This window comes from Lutra lutra, chromosome 7 (assembly GCF_902655055.1).
Source record: "Lutra lutra chromosome 7, mLutLut1.2, whole genome shotgun sequence".
Classification (NCBI taxonomy): domain Eukaryota; kingdom Metazoa; phylum Chordata; class Mammalia; order Carnivora; family Mustelidae; genus Lutra; species Lutra lutra.
The window spans coordinates 104,245,398-104,265,591 of record NC_062284.1 but is presented as its reverse complement, the minus strand read 5'-3'; the positions used below and the strand labels follow the sequence as shown (position 1 = coordinate 104,265,591).

General features: G+C 42.8%; 1 protein-coding gene and 1 long non-coding RNA gene across 4 annotated transcripts in view; one reads left to right on the top strand and one right to left on the bottom strand.

The window, feature by feature from the left end:
• TMEM260 (transmembrane protein 260) overlaps positions 1 to 2,304 on the bottom strand; it is a 69,416-nt gene extending 67,112 nt beyond the window's left edge. For 2 of the 3 annotated variants that reach the window (XM_047736646.1, XM_047736645.1), the window contains exon 1: positions 2,028 to 2,304. In XM_047736646.1, coding sequence (XP_047592602.1) covers positions 2,028 to 2,187 — 160 coding nt within the window. In that variant the 5' untranslated portion in view covers positions 2,188 to 2,304. The remainder of the gene's footprint in view (positions 1 to 2,027) is intronic. The other variant, XM_047736644.1, reaches the window with a different exon arrangement.
• Positions 1,578 to 14,309, top strand: LOC125104180 (uncharacterized). Its single transcript, XR_007128602.1, has 3 exons — positions 1,578 to 1,758; positions 2,921 to 3,040; positions 14,196 to 14,309. It is a non-coding gene; the product is annotated as an uncharacterized LOC125104180 (long non-coding RNA).
• The last annotated feature ends 5,885 nt before the right edge of the window (positions 14,310 to 20,194 follow it).

Here is a 20,194-nt window from a genome sequence, read left to right as displayed (position 1 = left end):
AAGATTATCAAAAATATCATTATACAAATTTTACTGGCAATACTTGAAAAAGTTTATCATTCCCAACAAACACCAAAATATTAGATGTAACCACTATTTAGCATCACACTAAACAAATCAGAATACCTAAAGAGTCTGATACCTTAATGTAAATAAGTAACTTTATTCTACTGGGAAAAAATAACAGTATTAATAAAGACACCAATCACAGATTTAAAATAACACTATATATGGGATGACAGATTTAACAAAGAACTTAGAGCAGAGGTTAAGAGAGTGTATGTTCTAAAGTCAATCTACTTGAGTTCTTTCCTCAACTGCCCCTGCTTTCTAGCTGTGTGATTCTGGACACAGCTTAGCCTCAGTTTTGGATGGAAGATACTGATAGTACCTACCTCACAGGGGGTTAAGAACTGGATTAAAACAACAATACATGTAAAGCACCTGGAAGAGTGCCTGGCCTATAGTAAGTGCTCAGTAAGTGTTAATTATTTTTATTCATCTCACCCAAAACTTCAGGCTGGAAGAACCATGGTAAGCAACTGTCAATGTTTTCTTCCTTCCTTCCTCTCTTTTTCTTTCTTTCTCTCAAGGTACAGAACTACTCAATCTTTAAGTAATGCTCTCCATTGTCAAAACTCTCGAAACTATAGGTATTTCTATTATTTAATGTAAGCCTTGGAAACATAGTAACTCCATTTCCAACTATACTAATGAAACACATTTCCTATTTGTTCAGTAGGATTTGAAAGAAAGAATAAAGGCAATGATTTATAAAAGGAACATCAAGAAGCCTCAGTTAGAAGTTAGCCCGGGAAGATGGCCCCCCCAGTTACCCCCAACTCCTGGTGGTCTCGCTATATAATCCTCTCCCCCGTGAGCGTGGGCTGGATTTACAGATGAACTGCCAGTGGTTTATCAATCACTTCCACGACTCGGTTTGGGAAATGACAGACGTGGGAGATGAAGGTGCCATCTCTTTCTCTTCACAACAGTCGGCTTCCCAAGGGACCCACGTGGCAAAGGACGGGATTGAGGTGAGAAGCTTGAATCCTCCCCCAAGATGAGCCCTGGGAAGACCGAAGCTCCCGCCCACCCATGACAACAACCCTGTCCTGAGGAAGGGCACCCAGCTAACCTGCGCCGAGAATCCTGATGCACAGGAAAGGTGACATAACAAACATCTGCTGTTTTAAGCCACTAACTTTGGGGCCATCTTGTTAGGTAGCAAGACGTAACTAGTACACTCCATTCTTTCAATCTATAGATCCCCCTCGAGAAGTTACAGCACTATTGGCATTATCGGATGGGCACTTAACCTGCCAGCAAGACAAAACCAAAAACGAACCCCGGCTCTTGTTCCTCAGCCCAAACGTGTAACAATCCTGTTTAACAATTAGTTAGCAATTGCTGATGTGCTCTCAGTGGTCCGCACTTTTCTTTTTAACAGAAGCAGCTTGCTTTAAGCCACAACTGGCTTCCACTCTTTTAAGCGTTCTCCCTCAAATACTCGGCGTGGCCTGCTCCTTTTCAACATGCAGGTTTCCACTAAAATACCGCGTTCGGCGGCCTTTCCCAACTGGCCGTTCTGGAGGAGGCACTCTGCCCCACGCCCCCGTCTATCCCACCTTCCCTCCGACGGTGCGTCGCTGTTTGGTCAGTAGTGTGTGTACAGTCTCTAGCCGCCCTAGAACACTCCCCGCGATACTCGGTCCCCACCACTGTGACCCCTTTTGTCTGGAACGCAATGAGGACTCAGTAAGTAACATCGGTGGGCTAAAAGGGAATGGAAAGCAAAAACTCGGGTCCCGAAAAATGGCCAGGTGCGGAGGTCGCTAAGTCCCACCAAGCGAAACCAGCCAGTCCCTTCTTCAAAGTCGGAGAACTACAGACACCAGTTACGGGAATGGAAAACAGAAGGTGGTCCTGGCACGCAGAACCCGGCACGGAGCACGGGCGGGCGGAGCGGGGGGCGCGAACTGACCCACAAGGGAGAGGGGCGGGAGGGCGGCCCTGAGATACTTTACCCGAGTCTCCCCCCGGCACCGAGGGGGGCAGCGTGAGGGTGAACACGGCGGCCACGGCGGCGAACACGGCCACGCCGCCGCAGAGGCCCCCAGAGCGCCGCGGCCCCACCCGGGCTGCCCGCCCCCGGGCCGGGCCCCTGACGTCGCCATGGAGACCCATGGGCCCGTGAGGCCCGGGGAAGAAGGCCGCGGCGGGCCCAAGGACACGGCCACCCCGAGCTTCCCCAGCGACAGGCGAGCGCACCCCGCGCAGCGGCTTCCGGGTCGGGCGTCGGCTCCCTCCCCGGACCGCACCTTCCTCCGCCGGGCGCGGGGAGAGGGCATGGCCCGCCTCGCACGAGCCGGCCGGGGGTTCGCGAGTAGCGCGCCACGCGGTGGGACCCACGGGGTTCTAATGTGTTTTACAGTCGCCCACCACGAGCAAGAGCCTTCTTTTAAGATACGAAGCCCTGGCCCGGGGCTGCCGATGTACGGCTCCCCCCCCCCACCTCACACTGACTTGGTCGGGTCTGCCAGAGACAGAGCGGGGTCGCAAACCGGGGTGCGCCGGGCCCGCTTCTGCCCCCTCTGGTGTGGGGTGGAACTACACGAGGGGGACTGCGGTCCAGAGCCGGAGCCCGCATCGCGCCAGCGCCGCGCAAAGCGGGCGCACGGTGGGCGCGAAGCAGGCCGGTACTTCGCACCCATCGCCTGTTGACTACTATTTATGACGATCCCGTGTGCGAATTATTAAACCGCAGAGTTGCTTCCTGAGAGATGAAAGTACGCTCGTTGGTCTATTTTTTTCCTTATGCCACGAGGAAAACTCAACCGATGAGTTGAGAAACTTGAGTGTCTAGGTCAATGCTAGTAATTTACATCCTGCTCAAGTTGTCTCCTGCTCTAATGAACAGGGCTGTTGCGGTAGAGCCTTGACACAGCATGACAAGTGAAACGGAGACACTGTACCCTGTACAGAGCTACGAGGCGAGAAAGAACGGGGACTGTCGGACAACCACACAGCACGGCTCTTAGTAAGATTTTTAAGCTTACGTTTTCCATTATTATAGTAATTATTCTGAAGTGGGAGGGGAGTTGGGCATCCTCTGCGGAATGCTTCTCCAAATACACTGAAGATTAGTGACAATCTGGAACATGTCGTAAGTACTCTGATGGGAACACAGTGTCTCAACTGAAGAGTGACATACACCTACAGGATAGGTGGTTGTGCCGGCAAGGCCCTTGTCTTTCTCAAGTACTTAACATAATACTTTCTCGGCCATACTGGGGGTTCCTGGAGGTGAGGGGCCGTGTGGTAGGCAGCTTTTAAATTAGTGCCCAATGATCCCCCGACTGCGAGTATTGATTGCTGTATGTGATCCTCTCCCTGTGTGGGGGCCAGAGTGCTCATGAGCATAAGGCATGAGTGACGGATGTCACTTTGCAGATTAGGGTTATAAAAAACTGACTTCCATCGTGCTAACACAGGCTGCTTTCTATTTCTTTCCTGAAAGAGCGTGCCAGTGATTCATGCTGACTGAGCCAAGCATGTCCATTTCATCTTTTGTTCCTGAGCTTTATAAAAAGATACATTTTTATCATGGCAAATTATTTTTGAAAGGGCATAATTCTACCCATGTATGGGTAGGAGAGATCAGTGTTGGAAGTAGTAATTTGGGAGTTCTCCTGTAGGGATGAGAAGGATGAATAAGTTCACTGAGGCACAGTGTATCAAGAACAAGGTTAAGGTCAAGTATTAGCCCCTATCTTCATTTCCAGAATGGCAGGCGTGGAGGAGAGAACAGTAGCAGAGGGTAACGTGTCCCAAGAAGCTCAGGAAGAAAAGATGTCGGTGCAGGCTATGTGGTCAGGTTGTCACAGAGGGGTGAAGGACGTGAAGAGGGCCAGATCGAGGTTTTGTGGGGTTTGAGTTCATACAATTTGGAGAATCATCTGAGCAAAAGAATACAAAACTGCAGATACAAAATTAGGTACAGGCATTGGAAGGAGCCCCTGCTAGTGACAGGCCGTGAAACTGAAGTTTTGTTAGCCTCACAGTTGATCTCCTTTGAGGATGAAGTTGGGCCAGTTCTCGGTCTGCGCCCGGCTCTGCCTCTCAGGATGTGCGCTGATGCTTCGCTCCCACCTGGAGCACCATCTCCTCCAGGCTAAGACAATACTGCTTTGGCTCTTTGTGCCACTGGCCTCTCTGCCCCGGCCTTGCTTCTGTCAGACCTCCAAACACTGGAGGGGGCCAGGGCTCACTTGTAGACTAACTTTCCTTTTTCTGTGTCCTTTCCCAAAATAATTTTATTGAAATTTTAAGTAGCAAATGTAGTCTAATAAATCTCAAAACTACACACTGCCATCATTCCCTTTAAGCAGCTGCTTTTAAAAGAAAGTAATTGCACTGCGATTTCCCTATTTATGTATCTAAACAACATTTCAAACCTGGCCAACTTTGCCTGTCTTATTTGCGCTGTATGCCATGCCTAAAATGATGACTGGCACAAAATAGTACTTAACAAATGTTGGTGTAATGGAGGGATACATGCACAATGAGAGACCACTGGTGTATCCATTAGGGAATTGCATTTAGCAGCTGGTAACAGAGACTCCCGTTACAGTGTCTTCAACATGCAGGCATTTATTTTCTTATGTGGGTCTGAAAGCAGTCAGTCCAACATTGATTTGGCAACTCTCTCGTGTACTTACGGAAGAAACTGAGCTTCTTCTTATCTTTCTGCCCCATCTTTCTCAACTTATGTCCTGAAGGTCATCTCTTGACCCATGATGGATGCTAATGATCCAGACATTTCATCTGTATTTGAGAAAGAAAGAGAAAGGATGGGAAACAATGGGAGTGTCCATCCTTTTAAAGAGGGTTATGGAAATGCCATTGCATAATAATGCTACATCTCATTGGTCACAGTTGAGTAACAGGCCACTCCTAGGGGAAAAGGCAGTTGAGAAATGTACCTTTGAGGCTAGATGGTTTTTCAGGATTCTATTACCAAGGAGGAAGGGGAGAATGGATATCAGAATGCAACTAGCAGGTGCTGCTGTAGTTAGATTTGGTGAGTTGGAAGTATTTGAACCTTGAAAGTTCAGGGGGTACGTTTCAGTAGAGTTGTAGATATGGAAACCATGCAGTAGTGGCTAGGAAATGAGGAAATGGAAGTGTGGAGGCGAAGGGAGACAGAGAAGTGGTATGGGAATTCATAGGGATTGAAGTGTCAAATGAGTTTTTTGTAATTTAAGAGAATATTTGGAGAGAGATAGTAATGAAGTAAAGATGGGAGACTTGAGGGGATGGAACCAAGGAAGAAAGAAGAGGAAGGATGAAAACATTAGAGTTTAGGAGGGAAGTTAATGGAACACAATTAAACTTAACCCTTGAGGAGAAAATGAAATATGTAAGGAACATATACCTATTATACATGCTCTGGTTCATTCCACAGTGGGTTAGAGACAGCTACTGTAATACATACTATAAATTAGGAAAATATGAGTACCACTTACGGTTCAGCCAGAGGAACAAAAGGAGATACATGGGTGCTATGAAATTTATTACAGGAAATTGTCTCTTGTGTTTGTGGAGGCTGGCTAGGCAAGTATGAAATCCCTAGGGCAGGTAGTCAGGAAGGGCAGGCTGGAAGTCTTGGGCATGGGGTGGGGGGTTTTGAAGCTGCTATCCACAGGTGGAATTTCTTGTTCATCAGGGAATCCTCAGCTCTGCTCTGAAGGCCCTTCAACTGATTGAATCATGTCTACCCAGATTATTTAGGATAATCTCCCTGTCGTAAAGTCAATTGTCACAGACTTAATCACAGCTACAAAATACCTTCACAAAAACACCTAGATTAGTGTTTGATTGAAAAACTGAAGAACCCAGTAGCCAAGCCAAGGTGATTCATCCAAAGAACATCAGAAATAGAAGATCAGATTGAGGGAAAGTAAATACATGAATGTGTAGGCTTATGGTATACCAGATTTTACTCTGGGACTCTTGAAAGCAAAACAAAAGGAAAAAAAAAGATCATTACCCTCTTAGGTCCCCAAGGAAATCCAAGTCTCCTGGCACCTTTGACCAGCACCTAGCCTCTGTAGACACCTAAAGGAATGGCTTGGTACAGCTGGGCAGACACGGACATTCCAGCTCTCCACTAGGCTTCCACTGATACCCCCTAGCTGATGGGAGGACCGGGGTGGGGATAGGAGCATCTTATTACTGTTCCCCTGTGGCTTCTGCTGACTCCACAGCGAGGAGGAAGCAGGGCAGGGAAGTGACCTCCTTTTTTGGGGCTGCGGGTGAAAATCCTGACTCTCCTTTAGGCCCATCTGATACCATCCTATCAGAGAGAGGGACAGCTCATTACTGCTGGGTGGGGGTGGAAGTCTGGGCTCCCCACGTGGTCTCCACTGATACCGTGGAGATGAGGGGCCCCACTATGACCCAGCCAGGATGAAAGTTCTGGCTCCTTCCTCCGCCTTCTCCAACATCACCCTGGTGGGTATTTGGGGACACTGGAGAGGACGGAAGCTTAGGTCCCTACTGAACCTTTGCTGGGTAGGGGCTGGGGCCATAGTTTTTTCTTTGCTTTTTGGCTCTAGTTGAGATGTTATTTTATTTATTTATTTATTTGGCAGACAGAGATCACAAGTAGGCAGAGAGGCAGGCAGAGAGAGAGGAGAAAGCAGGCTCCCTGCTGAGCAGAGAGCCTGATGCGGGGGCTCGATCCCAAGACCCTGAGATCATGACCTGAGCCGAAGGCAGAGGTTTAACCCACTGAGCCATCCAGGCGCCCGAGATGTTATTTTCTTAACATATCTGTCTTGACATTTTCCCTATTCTTTGACCAGAAAGAGCACGTTTTTGTTGGGGCTTTTTTGGTCTGTGCCAATCAGCATCTCTGGCTTGTCAGCTTCTCTAGCATTCAATCTAGGATCTATGAGGCAAAAAGAAAACCCAGGGAACTCACTAGCATATTGTTCTTCAACTTCTGAGGCTCCTATGTGGTCTGGCTTCTTCTCTCCACCTGAAGTCATCTTATCATTGTCTTACATATAATGTTTACTTGTACTTAGCAAGAGGAATAGAGAAAAGTGTGTCTACTCCACCTTTGTGGAAGCAGGAGTCTCTCCCCTTTGTTTTATTCTTTCTGAACATTTGCAGCATCTTCACAGACATTAATGCACTGAAATCTGTCTTAAAAATTGTCATTTAGAAGTCATTATTATAACTAAGCCCAACGTAAAATAGTCAGATGTGTCTTAATCTTACTAATACCTGTGAAATTTTAGATTCAGGACTTTAGATTAGAAATCAGATACCTGGAATACCACCCAATAATCCATCTACAATAGGACGGTACAAGAAGACATAAATTTCCCTGTACAGGGCCTTAGAAAAATAATTTTAAACACTCAAATGTACTAGTAACCAAAAGAATTTGAAATAAATACCAAACGTCATTTTTGATCTTTCCAATTGTTGAAAATACTTAAAATCTATAGCGTGTTAGTGATGAAGTAATTTGGTATAACATTTTAGAGGGCAGTTTAGCTACATGTATCAAAAATCTATAAGATATCTATATAATTTGACCTAGAGTTGTCAGTGAAATTATGAAAATGTGTTCAACTTCATTAGTCATCAGAGAAATGCAAAATAAAGCCCCTGTGGGATACTATACACCTACCAACTTAGCAAAAATAAAAGTCCAACCATGTTTAATGTCATTAAGTGTGTAGAACAATGGAAATGCTAGCAGGAGTGTAAATTGGTACAACCACTTTGGAAAGCACACGTTTTTCTAGGAAAGACAAAGATATGTGGAGGCTGGATACTAGCAATTCTTAGAGAAGCCAGAGACCATTACAAAAAAATGTTCATAGGAGTGTTGTTCATAAGAGCCTCAAATAAGAACAACCCCAAGCACCCCTCAGTAGTGGAACAGAGGAATAAATCCCGGTATATTTATACAATAACATGCTATGCAACAAAAAGAATTGAACCAACTACAGTTAACCACTTTGGAAAAGTATGGATGCCTCTCATAAAAAATACCAAGCAAAAGAAACAATTGTTTAATAGTAGAGATAGAATGATTCTAGTTATTTAAAGTTAAAGTTTCACTAAGCTAAATGGCTTGGAGATGTATCCATAAAGTTTTAAGCTATAAAGAAAATAAAAATCATCGCCGATGTCAGGATAATGGTAGTTACCTTGGGGGTTGTTGGGGGACTGTGATGGGGAGGGGTACCCGTACTGTGCTGTCTGTGTTTCTGTATTTGACCTGGGCAATGGCTACTTGGGTATTCTCTTTATAATTATCCTTTAAATTATTTATAAATGTTTTACACTCTCTCCTATCTATATGTGATACATCTCACCATGAAAAAACAGGAAGGAAGGGAGATTGTGGCTCAGTTGTCTAGCAGACAGTTTTTTTTTTTTTAAGATTTTATTTATTTATTTGACAGAGATCACAAGTAGGCAGAGAGAGAAGGGGAAGCAGGCTCCCCGCTGAGTAGAGAGCCCAACGCGGGGCTCGATCCCAGGACACCTGGATCATGACCCGAGCCGAAGGCAGCGGCTCAATCCACTGAGCCACCCAGGCACCCCTAGCGGACAGTTTTGTAATGAATGCTAAGCAGAATATTACTCTGAGTTGGCATGTGATAACTCATGATTGTCCCTGCATCTTTTTAGTTTGGTGTAATATAAGAGATTATAGGGAAGTGTTTTATACTCAAGGAAAATAGATTTCAGCATGAAAGTAAATTTCCTTTCAGAATCCCTTCTGGTGATCTACTGTAATGGCATACTAAACTCACTTCTGAAACCAATTTACTTTTGAACATAAATTTCTCCAGACCTTTGGCAAAAACAAATACTTGGTTTTATAGTGTGATGTCTATCAGCAGTCTTCAAAGTTTCGATGAACCAGTTTCTTTAAACAAAATTCTAAGATAGTGCATAAAAAAGGAATACTATTTAAAGGCACAAAAGCAACAATTAGACAAGGAACCCTAACGACTCTCCAAATTAGAAGTGGAGGGGAGGATCGTAGTGATGAACCCCATCCTCGTGCTGTCTGTCTATCCTCCTCATTCATCAGGAGATAATGTCTTAAACCGATAAATCAACAGGTAGCTTTGGAGGCCTATTATTGGGGGAGTAGTCATGGGAAGGACCCAAACCAGAAAAGGCTGAAAGTGGTTGACTTTGAAAAAGGAGACTAGTGGAAGGGGAGAAGCAGGATGGAGGGTACTGCTTTCATTATAAGTTGTCATGTACTATTATACATTTTGCCATGTGCATTGTATTACTTTGATAAAGAATAAGAAAACATTTGTAAGGGAACAAATGAGAATGAAAAAAGGCCAAAACCACAGCTGTTTTGAGTTGCAGCTTATATGTGTATGAAGAGCCTGAAATATGAGAGACCTATACATGTCTGCCCTTGTGCTGTTCCTGTTCAAATTACATTTTGAAAATTTTCTCATTTACTCATTCTGCTTTGATTTGCAAATATAATTGTAACCATATTAAGGAAATTACTTGTTTATGAAGTATTTTGAAAATCTTTGTTCCAGTTATTTGCTTTTGTGTTAAAAACGACCCTAGGGACACCTAGGTGGCTCAGTCCATTCAGCATCTGACTCTTGGTTTCTGCTCAGGTCATGATCTCAGGGTCATCGATCGAAACCCCTTCTCCCCTCTGGCCTCCACATGTGGTAGGGAGTCTGCTTGAGATCCTCTCCCTCTCCCCCATTCACATGTACAAGCACTCTCTCTCTCTCTCAAATAAATAAATAAATCTTGAAAGAAAGAAAGAAAGAAAGAAAGAAAGAAAGAAAGAAAGAAAGAAAGAAAGAAAGAAAGCAAAGCAAAGCAGGAGTGCCTGGGTGGCTCCATCATTAAGCATCTACCTTTGGCTCAGGTCACGATCCCAGAGTCCTGGGATCAAGCCCCACTTCGGTCTCCCCGCTCAGTGTGAAGCCTGTTCTCCCTCTCCCACTCCCCACTGCTTGTGTTCCCTCTCTCACTGTGTCTGTCTCCGTCAAATAAATAAATAAAATCTTTAAAAAAATAAAAAGTAAAGCAAAAACAAAACTACCCTAAAACTTAGTGGCATATAACAAAACCATTTACTATGTTTCACAATCTCATGAGTGAGAAACGTGGACATGGCTCAACTCTAAGTTTCTCCTGTTCTGTGTGGTGTGACTGGGGTCACTTGGTGGCATTCAGCAGGTCCATGGTCCGCAAGGTCCAAGCTGCCTTCATTACATGTCTGATGCCTGGGTGGGGATGGCCGGAATACTGGGCTCAGCTGAAACTCTTGCTTTGAGGGGCCACATAGGGCTTCTCCAGCATCACATTCTCGAGATACTTGACCTTATTGCTGCTCAAGTTCCCTAAAGAATTATGAGAGGCAAGGATGGAAGCTGCAGGTGTATTTGTTTTATTCTGTTTAGTTTAATGTTTTGGCTTTAGAAGACCCAGAATGTTGCTTTTGCTGTATTCCATTGGTCAGACAAGTTACTAAGACAAACTCAGATTCAAGGAAAGGGAAGTTAGGCTCTACCTATAAAAGAGAATGGAGGGTGCCTGGGTGGCTCAGTGGGTTAAAACCTCTGCCTTCAGCTCAGGTCATGATCCCAGGGTCCTGGGATTGAGCCTGGCATCAGGCTCTCTGCTCAGCAGGGAGCCTGCTTCCCACCCCCACTGCCTGCCTCTCTGCCTACTTGTGATCTCTGCCTGTCAAATAAATAAATAAAATCTTTAAAAAAGAGAGAGAATAGGAAAGAAATTATAGCCATCTTTAATATTCCCTCCAATAAGACCCTTGATTCAAAAATTAAGAAGATATATGGGGCAAATATTATTTTGTTCTTCTGCCTGACCAAAGAAAACGCATTCGACACAGGATGGCTGGAAAAGTCAAACCATTAACACAATACACATTTAAGAAAAATATTTGGCCCCCACACAGAAGACTCTCATAACAGATATTATGATACTAAAGTCCAGTGGACTTATACCTGAATAATATGACTAGAGTTGTTTAAATCTTTGTTCTAATTCAGAGTCAAATAATGAAGTTTTTTACATTCAGATGTAAAAGATTTATGTAAAGATGATATTAAAATGTACCTATCAGATTGAATATGGATATTGAATACTAAAACTGTGGATTTATCCCAGTGCCTGTCATAGTACCTACATAATAAGTACTCAAATAGTATTCGATGATTGGCAGTAGAAATGTCATAGGATATCTAACTTTACCAATTGTTTTCAGAAGAGATTATATCTAAACCACCCACTCTAAGGAAGATCCTTCCCTAAACCAGACTTAAGAAGATATAAATTAAATGACAAAACAAATTTAAGAGACGTATAACTACATAGCTAATTTAGAAAGAAATTATAGCACATATGTGACATTAAACATTTTCATAATAGTTCAGGGAGCAGCTCGCGAGAGGCAAGGATGGCTCTAGTAGTTATCCTTGTGAATAGTCCCAGCTCTAGTAATTATCCTTGTGAATTTCAACAAGTTTCTCAACTTTTATGGTTCTCAGATTAAAAAATGAGAATGGCAAATAAAATAATAAATAAAAAATGAGAATGACAATAGTGCCATCCTCAATAAGTTTGGCCTGAATAATAAATAAAATAATAGAAAGAACAAAACCTGGCTCATTGTGAGCCACGATAAATATTTGCTATCATTACTATTATCTAACCTTTGGAAGAAATACTCAAGGATGTGATTTTAAAATAGGACAAGTAAAACTTATGCTTTTCTACTTCCATTTCAAAGTTAATATATTAGAAATGAAAATATGTGAAAGAAACAAAGCATTCATTTGCAGCCTAGATGTGATCTGGGAAAATCCTTGCTCCCTGGGAATTCTGTCTAATTTGGATAAACACCCAATTCCATGGTCAGTGGAAGTCCAAACCCCTTCCTAATATTTCAGGGTGGAAAACCTCGCCACCATTTTCTCCTCTGCCTCTAGCTCTTCTGTCATGCTGCATCAGCCCAAACTCAGCCCTCTCTCCAGTTTCCATGGAAATCCACTTGTGCCAAATGAGTTGGTTCTAGTAGAATGGAAAGAAGTATTTCACCAACAGCCATCATCTCAGCTTCCTACTTGCTCTCCTCCTTATCTTCCTCTCTCCCAAGATGCCTCTGCAAACTCCAACTTCTTCCCCCTTTTTCTGTACAGCATGTCACGTTGCCCAAACTAGCATACCCAAAGTCATCAGAGGCATTTAGTTAATACAATAAAGGAGCTTCCATGTGACAGGGTTTGCAAGCTCTGAATCACAGGAATAATGATCTAGCACCTGACTCTCAGCTTAGTATATTTTCTTATTTCTGGGTTCCAGCACTGAGGCTTTCAACATCTAAAGAAAAGTTACTGAAGTATAGATATGAAACATGTTGATGAATTCAATGTAGTTGATAAAATGAATCAAATATTTTCAATTATATGCATACAAGTCATGATTCCACATACAATTGAAACTACAATGCACTATCACCTCACCCCTGTCAGAATAGCGAAAATTAACAGCACAGATCTTGGTGAGGCTGTGGAGAAAGGGACACCCTCTTGCACTGTGGGTAGGAATGCAAACTGGTGCACTCTACAACCTAGCAATTGCACTACTAGGTATTTACCCAAAGGATACAAAAATACTAATTTGAAGGGATAACACACACCCCAACATTTATAGCAACATTGTCTATAATAGCCAAATGATGGAAAGACCCCAAATGTCCATCAACTAATGACTGAATAAAGAAGAGGTGGTACATATAAACAATGGAATATTACTCAGCCACAAAAAGGAATGAAATCTTGCCATTTGCAATGACGTGGATGGAACTACAGAGTGTTATGCTAAGTGAAACAAGTCAGTCAGGGAAAGACAAGTACCATATGGTTTCACTCATATGAAGAATTTAAGAAACTAAACAAATGATCATAGGGGTAAAAAGAGAGAGACAAATGTAAAACAGACTCTGAGCTACAGAGAACAAACTGATGAAGACCAGAGGTGGGGGCAGTTAAATAGGGAATGGGGACTGGGACATGTGCTTGTTGTGATGAATGCATAGTGTTGTATGTAAGTGTTGAATTACCAAATTGTACATCTGAAACTAATATTATAATGTATGTTAACTAACTAGAATTTGAATAAAATCTTTTAAAAAAAAAATAAATAAAGTCTACCTATCACGGAGTATGCAGTGGTCTATGAATATAGGCAGTGGAGATCCTTTGGAGGATCAATAACCCAAGACCCTATTGACCAGTCAAGCTGTGACCCTGTTCTTTACTTCTCCCTGACCTGAAGTTCTATGATTAGTCATTCAGCCACACTAAACACCAAAGTTGGGAATGTTGCCTTTAAAATTGTCAGTTTCCTTGTGATGATCTAACCTTGGAAGTTAGGGAGAAAAAAATGTAAAATAGGTGTCAGACTGTATTTTAATGATTTTCTGAGACTGATACTTTTCTTTCCCATTAGATAAATAGCAGTACAGTAGTAGTTGGGGTTTAGAAGAAGGCAAACATTGGCTCAAAGTGTTTTGAGAGTCAAAAGACAGCTTAGTGTTTCACGACCCATGGGAAGAGTGTCTTGTTAAATTTGTCTGCCTAAGTAGGATAAGATGGATCATCTTTCTTCTGTTTGGACCTTAGGAATGAAATGGGACAAGTGAGGGAGAAGTCCCTTACTTCTCAGTTAACAGAGCCCAATAGGAAACTGGCTGTTCTCTGAAGGATGGGAGCTGCAATAAAGATGAGAACTTAAGTACAGTAGGGAGAGGGGGTAGCTGTGGAGTCTGAGCCCCATGGATTCTGGGGCTGGCTTTACATCCTGCTAGATGACAGCCAAGATCTGTCTCTATTTCCTGTCTCTCCGAGATGGGAAAGGTGAGGATGCTGAGAGTTGAATCCCCACCTTGGAAGGATAGTAACAGCGAGTCCAAAGGAAGCCAAAGATAAGCCAAGATGAAGAACACAAGAGACTTCCATCAGGCATCAGGAGAAGGAATATGGGAGACCTGGCAGTTAATGCCATTCCCAGTGTGGGTTTTTGTTTTTTGTTTTTTGTTTTTTCCACAAACCCAGTAAAAGGGCTTTGTTTTCTTGTAGGAATACACCTTGTCGAGTGCATCATTTGACAGAATCACGAGATTGGGCTCAGGATTTGCAATAAGCTGACTCAATGAGTCACTCGAGGCACCATTCATCACATTATCATTTGGATTCAAATATGCTGAGGGACAAATGAGAACGTCCTCCCCCATGCACATGAAAGAAGATGGGTTCAGTAGGTTTTCACCTTAGAAGGCAGCATCCTAGACACGAGGGTGGTACACAAGCATACACGTTTGTAGAGATGAGGGAAGGTTGCAAGAGTGGTAGAGGTGGGGGCAGGGAGTGAGCAGGCAGCATGCACGGATTGCCAGAAGTGGTCATGAACGGTGAGATGGGCCTCTCAGCAGAATGGTAGTCTTGCTGGAGGCTGGGAGCATGTAGTATCTGACCTACCATGGCCCATGCTCTTTTCAGGACTAGAAGGCAGTGGTTAACTCCATGGGCTTTGGTGTTAGACTGCCTGAGGTCAGTCCCACCATGATCACTTACTGGCTGGGTAAGTTGCTTAATTTCTTGTACCTTATTTTTCCCATTTATAAAATGGGAGTATTATGAGAATTTAAAAAATAATAATAATCTAGGGTAAGTGCTCAGCAGCCAGGCTGGCACAGAGTAAAGACTTCAACAAATGTTTCTAACAACATTTTTATTATATTAATAGCAATTATATATTACTAACATTATTATTATTCACCTCCAAAATATCAACTGGGATTCTATCTACTGTGTGTATTGGTAAACAATTAGACGTATGGTAGGCATTATTTCTGTCTTCGCAGAGTTTACAGACCTTATTGTGAAAGACAGTAAATAATCTGGCCATTACAACCCTGTGTGATGAGGGCTATACAGGGGACATGCAGGACATTATAGGGTCACATGGGCGGCTTTAAAGAAGCGGAGACCTGAAGTAGAGAAAAAGTTTGGAGTTTGCCACATAAGGGCTGCCTGGGGGGAAGGAGAGAATGGGGCGTGTGCAAACACCTGGAGTTGAAGAGGACATGGTATACTCAGGCAAACAGATCTGGGGGCCTAGAGTGCAGAGCACAGGGTAGGCTGTGAAGGGGGAGGCCAAATAGGTTAGAGGTGGGGGATGGGAGCTATGTCATGCGGAGAAGGTAACCCAAGTGGAATGCAGAGGAATTTTAATGTACACCATAAGGGCACGTTGACTTTATTTCAATAAATCAAACTTAATTTATTTTGAGTCTCTATCCCACTTGGTTGTCAGTCCTTATTGAGGTTCCTTTCCACTTTATCCAGGTCATATGAGAGTCTTGAGGCTTATACAGCCATGACACTCTGAGCTTAGTCTGTATGGTGGCCTCTACTGGTGTGCCCATTGTCCAAGGCCATATTCTCCCTTGAAGGCAGATGTCATCAACACCAGTGCCAAGTTTGGGTCTGCAGAAATATTCCCCTTGGATACGAAAGAGATATCTCTGTGTGTATGTAGCCTCATCCTTGTTCCCTTTACCTGACTATCGGCATTCTTCATCCGTGCTTAGTCTCAAGTGTTGTTAATAAGTGAACCTGGGTCTCTACCTGCTTGGAAACCTTCAAGAATCTGATCTGTTCTCTCTGGTAATATCTCTCACCCCTCTAGTTTGGCTATTTCTGTGTCTTAAATCCTCAGTTCGTCTGCCCTTCCTCTCCCTCTCTGGGACAAACCAACACTCGTAAGCCCAAAGGTCACAAGTGAAATCTGAACCTGGAGTTGTCTTCTTACTGGTAACCTCTCTTTTTAGTTCTCCAACCAGAGCCAAGTGAACACAGAGATCTAACTTCTTTTCTGGGATGGAGAAGGAAAAAGTATCTAGAGCAGCCAAAACAAAACTCAAGCTGGTGTTGTATTTTATCTGCTCACACATGTAATTCTAAGGCCTCTTTCCTAAAACTCTTAAGAAATTGTCAAAGGGCTTTATGATTTATGCTATAGAGAGTTCACTCTGACTACAGAATGGAGAAGAAAGACAAGTAAGACTAGAAGCAGGGAAAGTGGTTATCAGTAACCAAACTAGTAATCTAGGTGAGAGCTGACTTCGGTCCTAAGGAGTAATGGTAGTGGAGACAGGGAAAAATGTAATCAAACACATTATAGTACTTATATTTAAATAAAGTGCTTTCAGGATGCCTGTGTGACTCAGGTCATGATCCCAGAGCCCTTGGATCAAGTCCCATATCAACTCCTTGCTTGTGCATTGGCTCTCTCTCTCTCTTTCTCCCTCTCTGACAAGTAAATAAAATCTTTGTAAAAAAATAAAGTGATTTCTCAGGCAATAGTTAGATTTACCAACACTTTTTTGATATTATTTCTTCTTTCATTATGACATTTCCTTCTGGGTTCATCTTTTTTTTTAAATAATGTATCTTTTAGTAATTTTTGAATCTCTGTAGATCTATGCTTATCTTTTTTGTTTCACCCTGATTTTTGAATGATGATTTAGCTGGGTATTGAATTTTATTTTATTTTTTTTTAAAGATTTTATTTATTTATTTGACAGACAGAGATCACAAGTAGGTAGAGAGGCAGGCAGAGAGAGAGGAAGGGAAGCAGGCTCCCTGCTGAGCAGAGAGCCCGATGCGGGACTGGATCCCAGGACCCTGAGATCATGACCTGAGCCGAAGGCAGCGGCTTAACCCACTGAGCCACCCAGGCGCCCCCTGAATTTTAGATTTATCATTTTCCCCTCAGCACTTTTAGTACTCTATTTTTTTCCCTTGTCATCTATTGCCAAGAAATCCATCAATGTAATTATCATTCTTTCACCTATTTTGCCTTCTTTTTTACCTTGGCAAGTTTTAGTATTTTGTTTTCTTCACCTTTATTATTTTTTAATTTTCTGTGATATAGCTGGACATAGAACTTTCTACATAGAACTTTCATATTCTTCTTGGTACTCCCTTGTTCTTTAGGTTTTGAAAAATTATTAGCAATTATATTTTCAAAGATTGCCTCTTTATTATAAAATCTTTCCTTTTCTTCTGAACTCCAATTGGATTTCTCTTTGGTTCTACATCTATTTTATATTCTCCATTTCGTATCTCTCTGAGCTACATTTTGAGAGATTCACTCAATTCCTTCTTCCAACTTACTAAATATTTCTTCAGTTATACTAGCAAGCTCATCTAATGAATTTTTTAATAGTACATATAATCAACTGTATTTTTCACTTCATGATTTCTAATTCTTATTCTTTATTGTCCTATTCCTATTTCATAATTATAAGATTTTTTCCTCATAACTTCCAGTTTTTGTTTTATGCTTGCTATTTTTTTCTTAATGTCCTGAGACTTGTTCTATTGTATTTATGTCCTTGGATATGGATTCTGCCACTTCTAGGATCTGTTGACTCTATTAGACCCTCATTTATCTTGAGATGATTGTTTGCATGCATATTCTATTGTGAGTTTCTCCTCATATATATCTAAGACCATATCATAGTTGCTTCCCCTTTAACATGGAAGTATCGACAGCTTTGAATTAGGTCTTAATAGCTCAGCTTGGGGTTCTACCATAAGTGACACTGGTGACAGGTCTTTAGTTCTGATCTTATTTTGTGACTCATCACTCATCCCTAACAGTTTGTTCATTTTCTTCTCTTCCTTTCTCTCTCCCTCCCTCCCTTCTTTCTTTCCTTTTTCCCTTACTTTTTATAATGGAAACTTTATTATTTTTTTAAAGATTGACTTATTTATTTGAGAGAGAGAGAGCACGAGTGAGGGGGCAGCAGGAGAGGGATGAAGAAAATCTCAAGCAGACTCCATGCTGAGTGTGGAACCCGACATGGGGCTCAACCCCATGACCCTAGATCAAGACCCAAGCAAAAACCAAGAGTAAGACAACCAACCCGTTGTGCCACCCAGGTGCCCTTATAATGGAAATTTTCAAACATACACAGAACTATGGAGAATAGTGTAATGAATCTCTAGTACCCATCACCCAGGTTCAGCACTTACTGATATATGGCTAATCTTATTTCACCAATTACTCTCCCCTACTTTTTGCCTCACTGGATTATTTTTAAAGAAAATTCCAGACATTATATAATTTCATCCATAAATGTTGCAGTATGTGTCTCTCAGAGATACGTTTTCTTTTTTTAAAAAAAAGGTAACTATGGGGCACCTGGGTGGCTCAGTTGTTAAGCGTCTGCCTTCAGCTCAGGTCATGATCCCAGGGTCCTGGGATTGAGCCCCACATCAGGCTCCCTGCTCAGTGGGAAGCCTGCTTCTCCCTCTTCCACTCCCTCTGCTTGTGTTCCCTCTCTTGCTGTCTCTCTGTCAAATAAATAAAATCTTAAAAAATAAATAACTATATTACCATTATAACACCTAAAATTTAATAATTTCTTAATATTATCAACTATCCTATTAGTGTTAAATTTCCCTGGTTGTCTCATAAATATTTTATAATAGTAGATTTATTTGAATGAGGTTCATCTAAGATCCAGATATTGCCTTTGGCTCATCTGTTTCTTTTCTTTTTTTTTTTTTTTTTGTTTAAATTGTATTTATTTATTTGACAGAGATCACAAGTAGGCAGAGAAGCAGGCAGAGAGAGAGGAAGGGAAGCAGGCTCCCTGCTGAGCAGAGAGCCAGACTCAGGGTTCGATCCCAGGACCCTGGGATCATGACCTGAGCCGAAGGCAGAGGCTTTAACCCACTGAGCCACCCAGGCGCCCCGGCTCATCTGTTTCTTAAGTCTCCTTTAATCTGTAACATTTCTCCTTTCAGAATCTGGGGAATTCTACAAGACAAAAGAAGAAACTGGATAATTTATCCTGTAGGATTCCCCACATTCTACCTTTATTACTGCATCCATGTGGTATCACTTAACAACTATGCACCAGTCCTCTATTGCTTCAGTAAGGCTGTGTAAGAAAACACTACAAAACCTCAATGGCATAGAACAATAAGGGTTTATATTTGCCCATGGGGGAGTCCGCATGGTGACTGCTGATCTTGGCTGAATTTGCTCGCAGGTCTGAGGACCCGCTGGCTGCTAACTGGTCTCAGACGGCCTTGGCCGGGAGGACCCATGTGACATAAGTCCCTTCTGTGGGTCTCCCACCTTCCATTGGGCTGGCACAGTCATGTCCTTCTCATAGTAATGGCAGAAGAGCAGAGAAACCACGTGGGGTTAAAGACACGAGGTCAGGAAGGAAGGCCTTATAAAAGGAAGCTCTTAGGAGGTGGCTGAGTCCTGGGGGCACTGGGTAAGTAGACAAAGCGGGAAGATGGCATCTGGGATTAAAAAATAATGCAAAGTCTGGCTGAAGTTGAACTATAAGATAAAGGAATAGTCACAGTGGACAGAGCAAGAGCCCAGATCCTGGATTTTCTTTAAACGTTTATTCAACTCTTACTGTATGCTAGGCACTTCAGCAAGTCTATTACATAAATTATAGAGCAGTGGCTGAGACTGTGGATTTTGAGCTTCCCTGCTCAGGTTTGAGACTGCCCTCCACCAGCGAAATGTACTAATGCACATACAATGCTTACAGCACGGCCTGCTCCATAACAAACACTCAAAAAACGTTAGCTGTGATACCTGATCTCATTTTACGTTCCCAGCAACCTGTGAGCTAGAAGCCATTCGTATTCCCATTTTACAGGTGAGGTAAGGGGGTTATGGAGAGTTTAGGTAACTTGCCCATGTCACACAACCAGTAAGTGGTGGAACAAGTGTTCAGACCCCCATATTTCATCGCAGGGCCCCCACTTTAACCACAGTGGGAAACCATCTTGTCTGTACCCCTTGATTGGATACTGAATCCTTGAGTTAATATTTGGAGTGCCTTTGTCTTGGGCTAGGGTTGGCCCTGGAGCTTGGGTGTGTGGATGTGTGGGGTTGGGGGTGGGGGTGAGAGAGGGGCTGGGTTCATCCTGATAGGTGACTCACCTATGGGGATCAGTCAGCTGCAGGGGACAGGAACCCAAGCAGTAAGGGCAGTGTGGGGCTCCCAGGGGAGGAAGGAACAGAGGACACC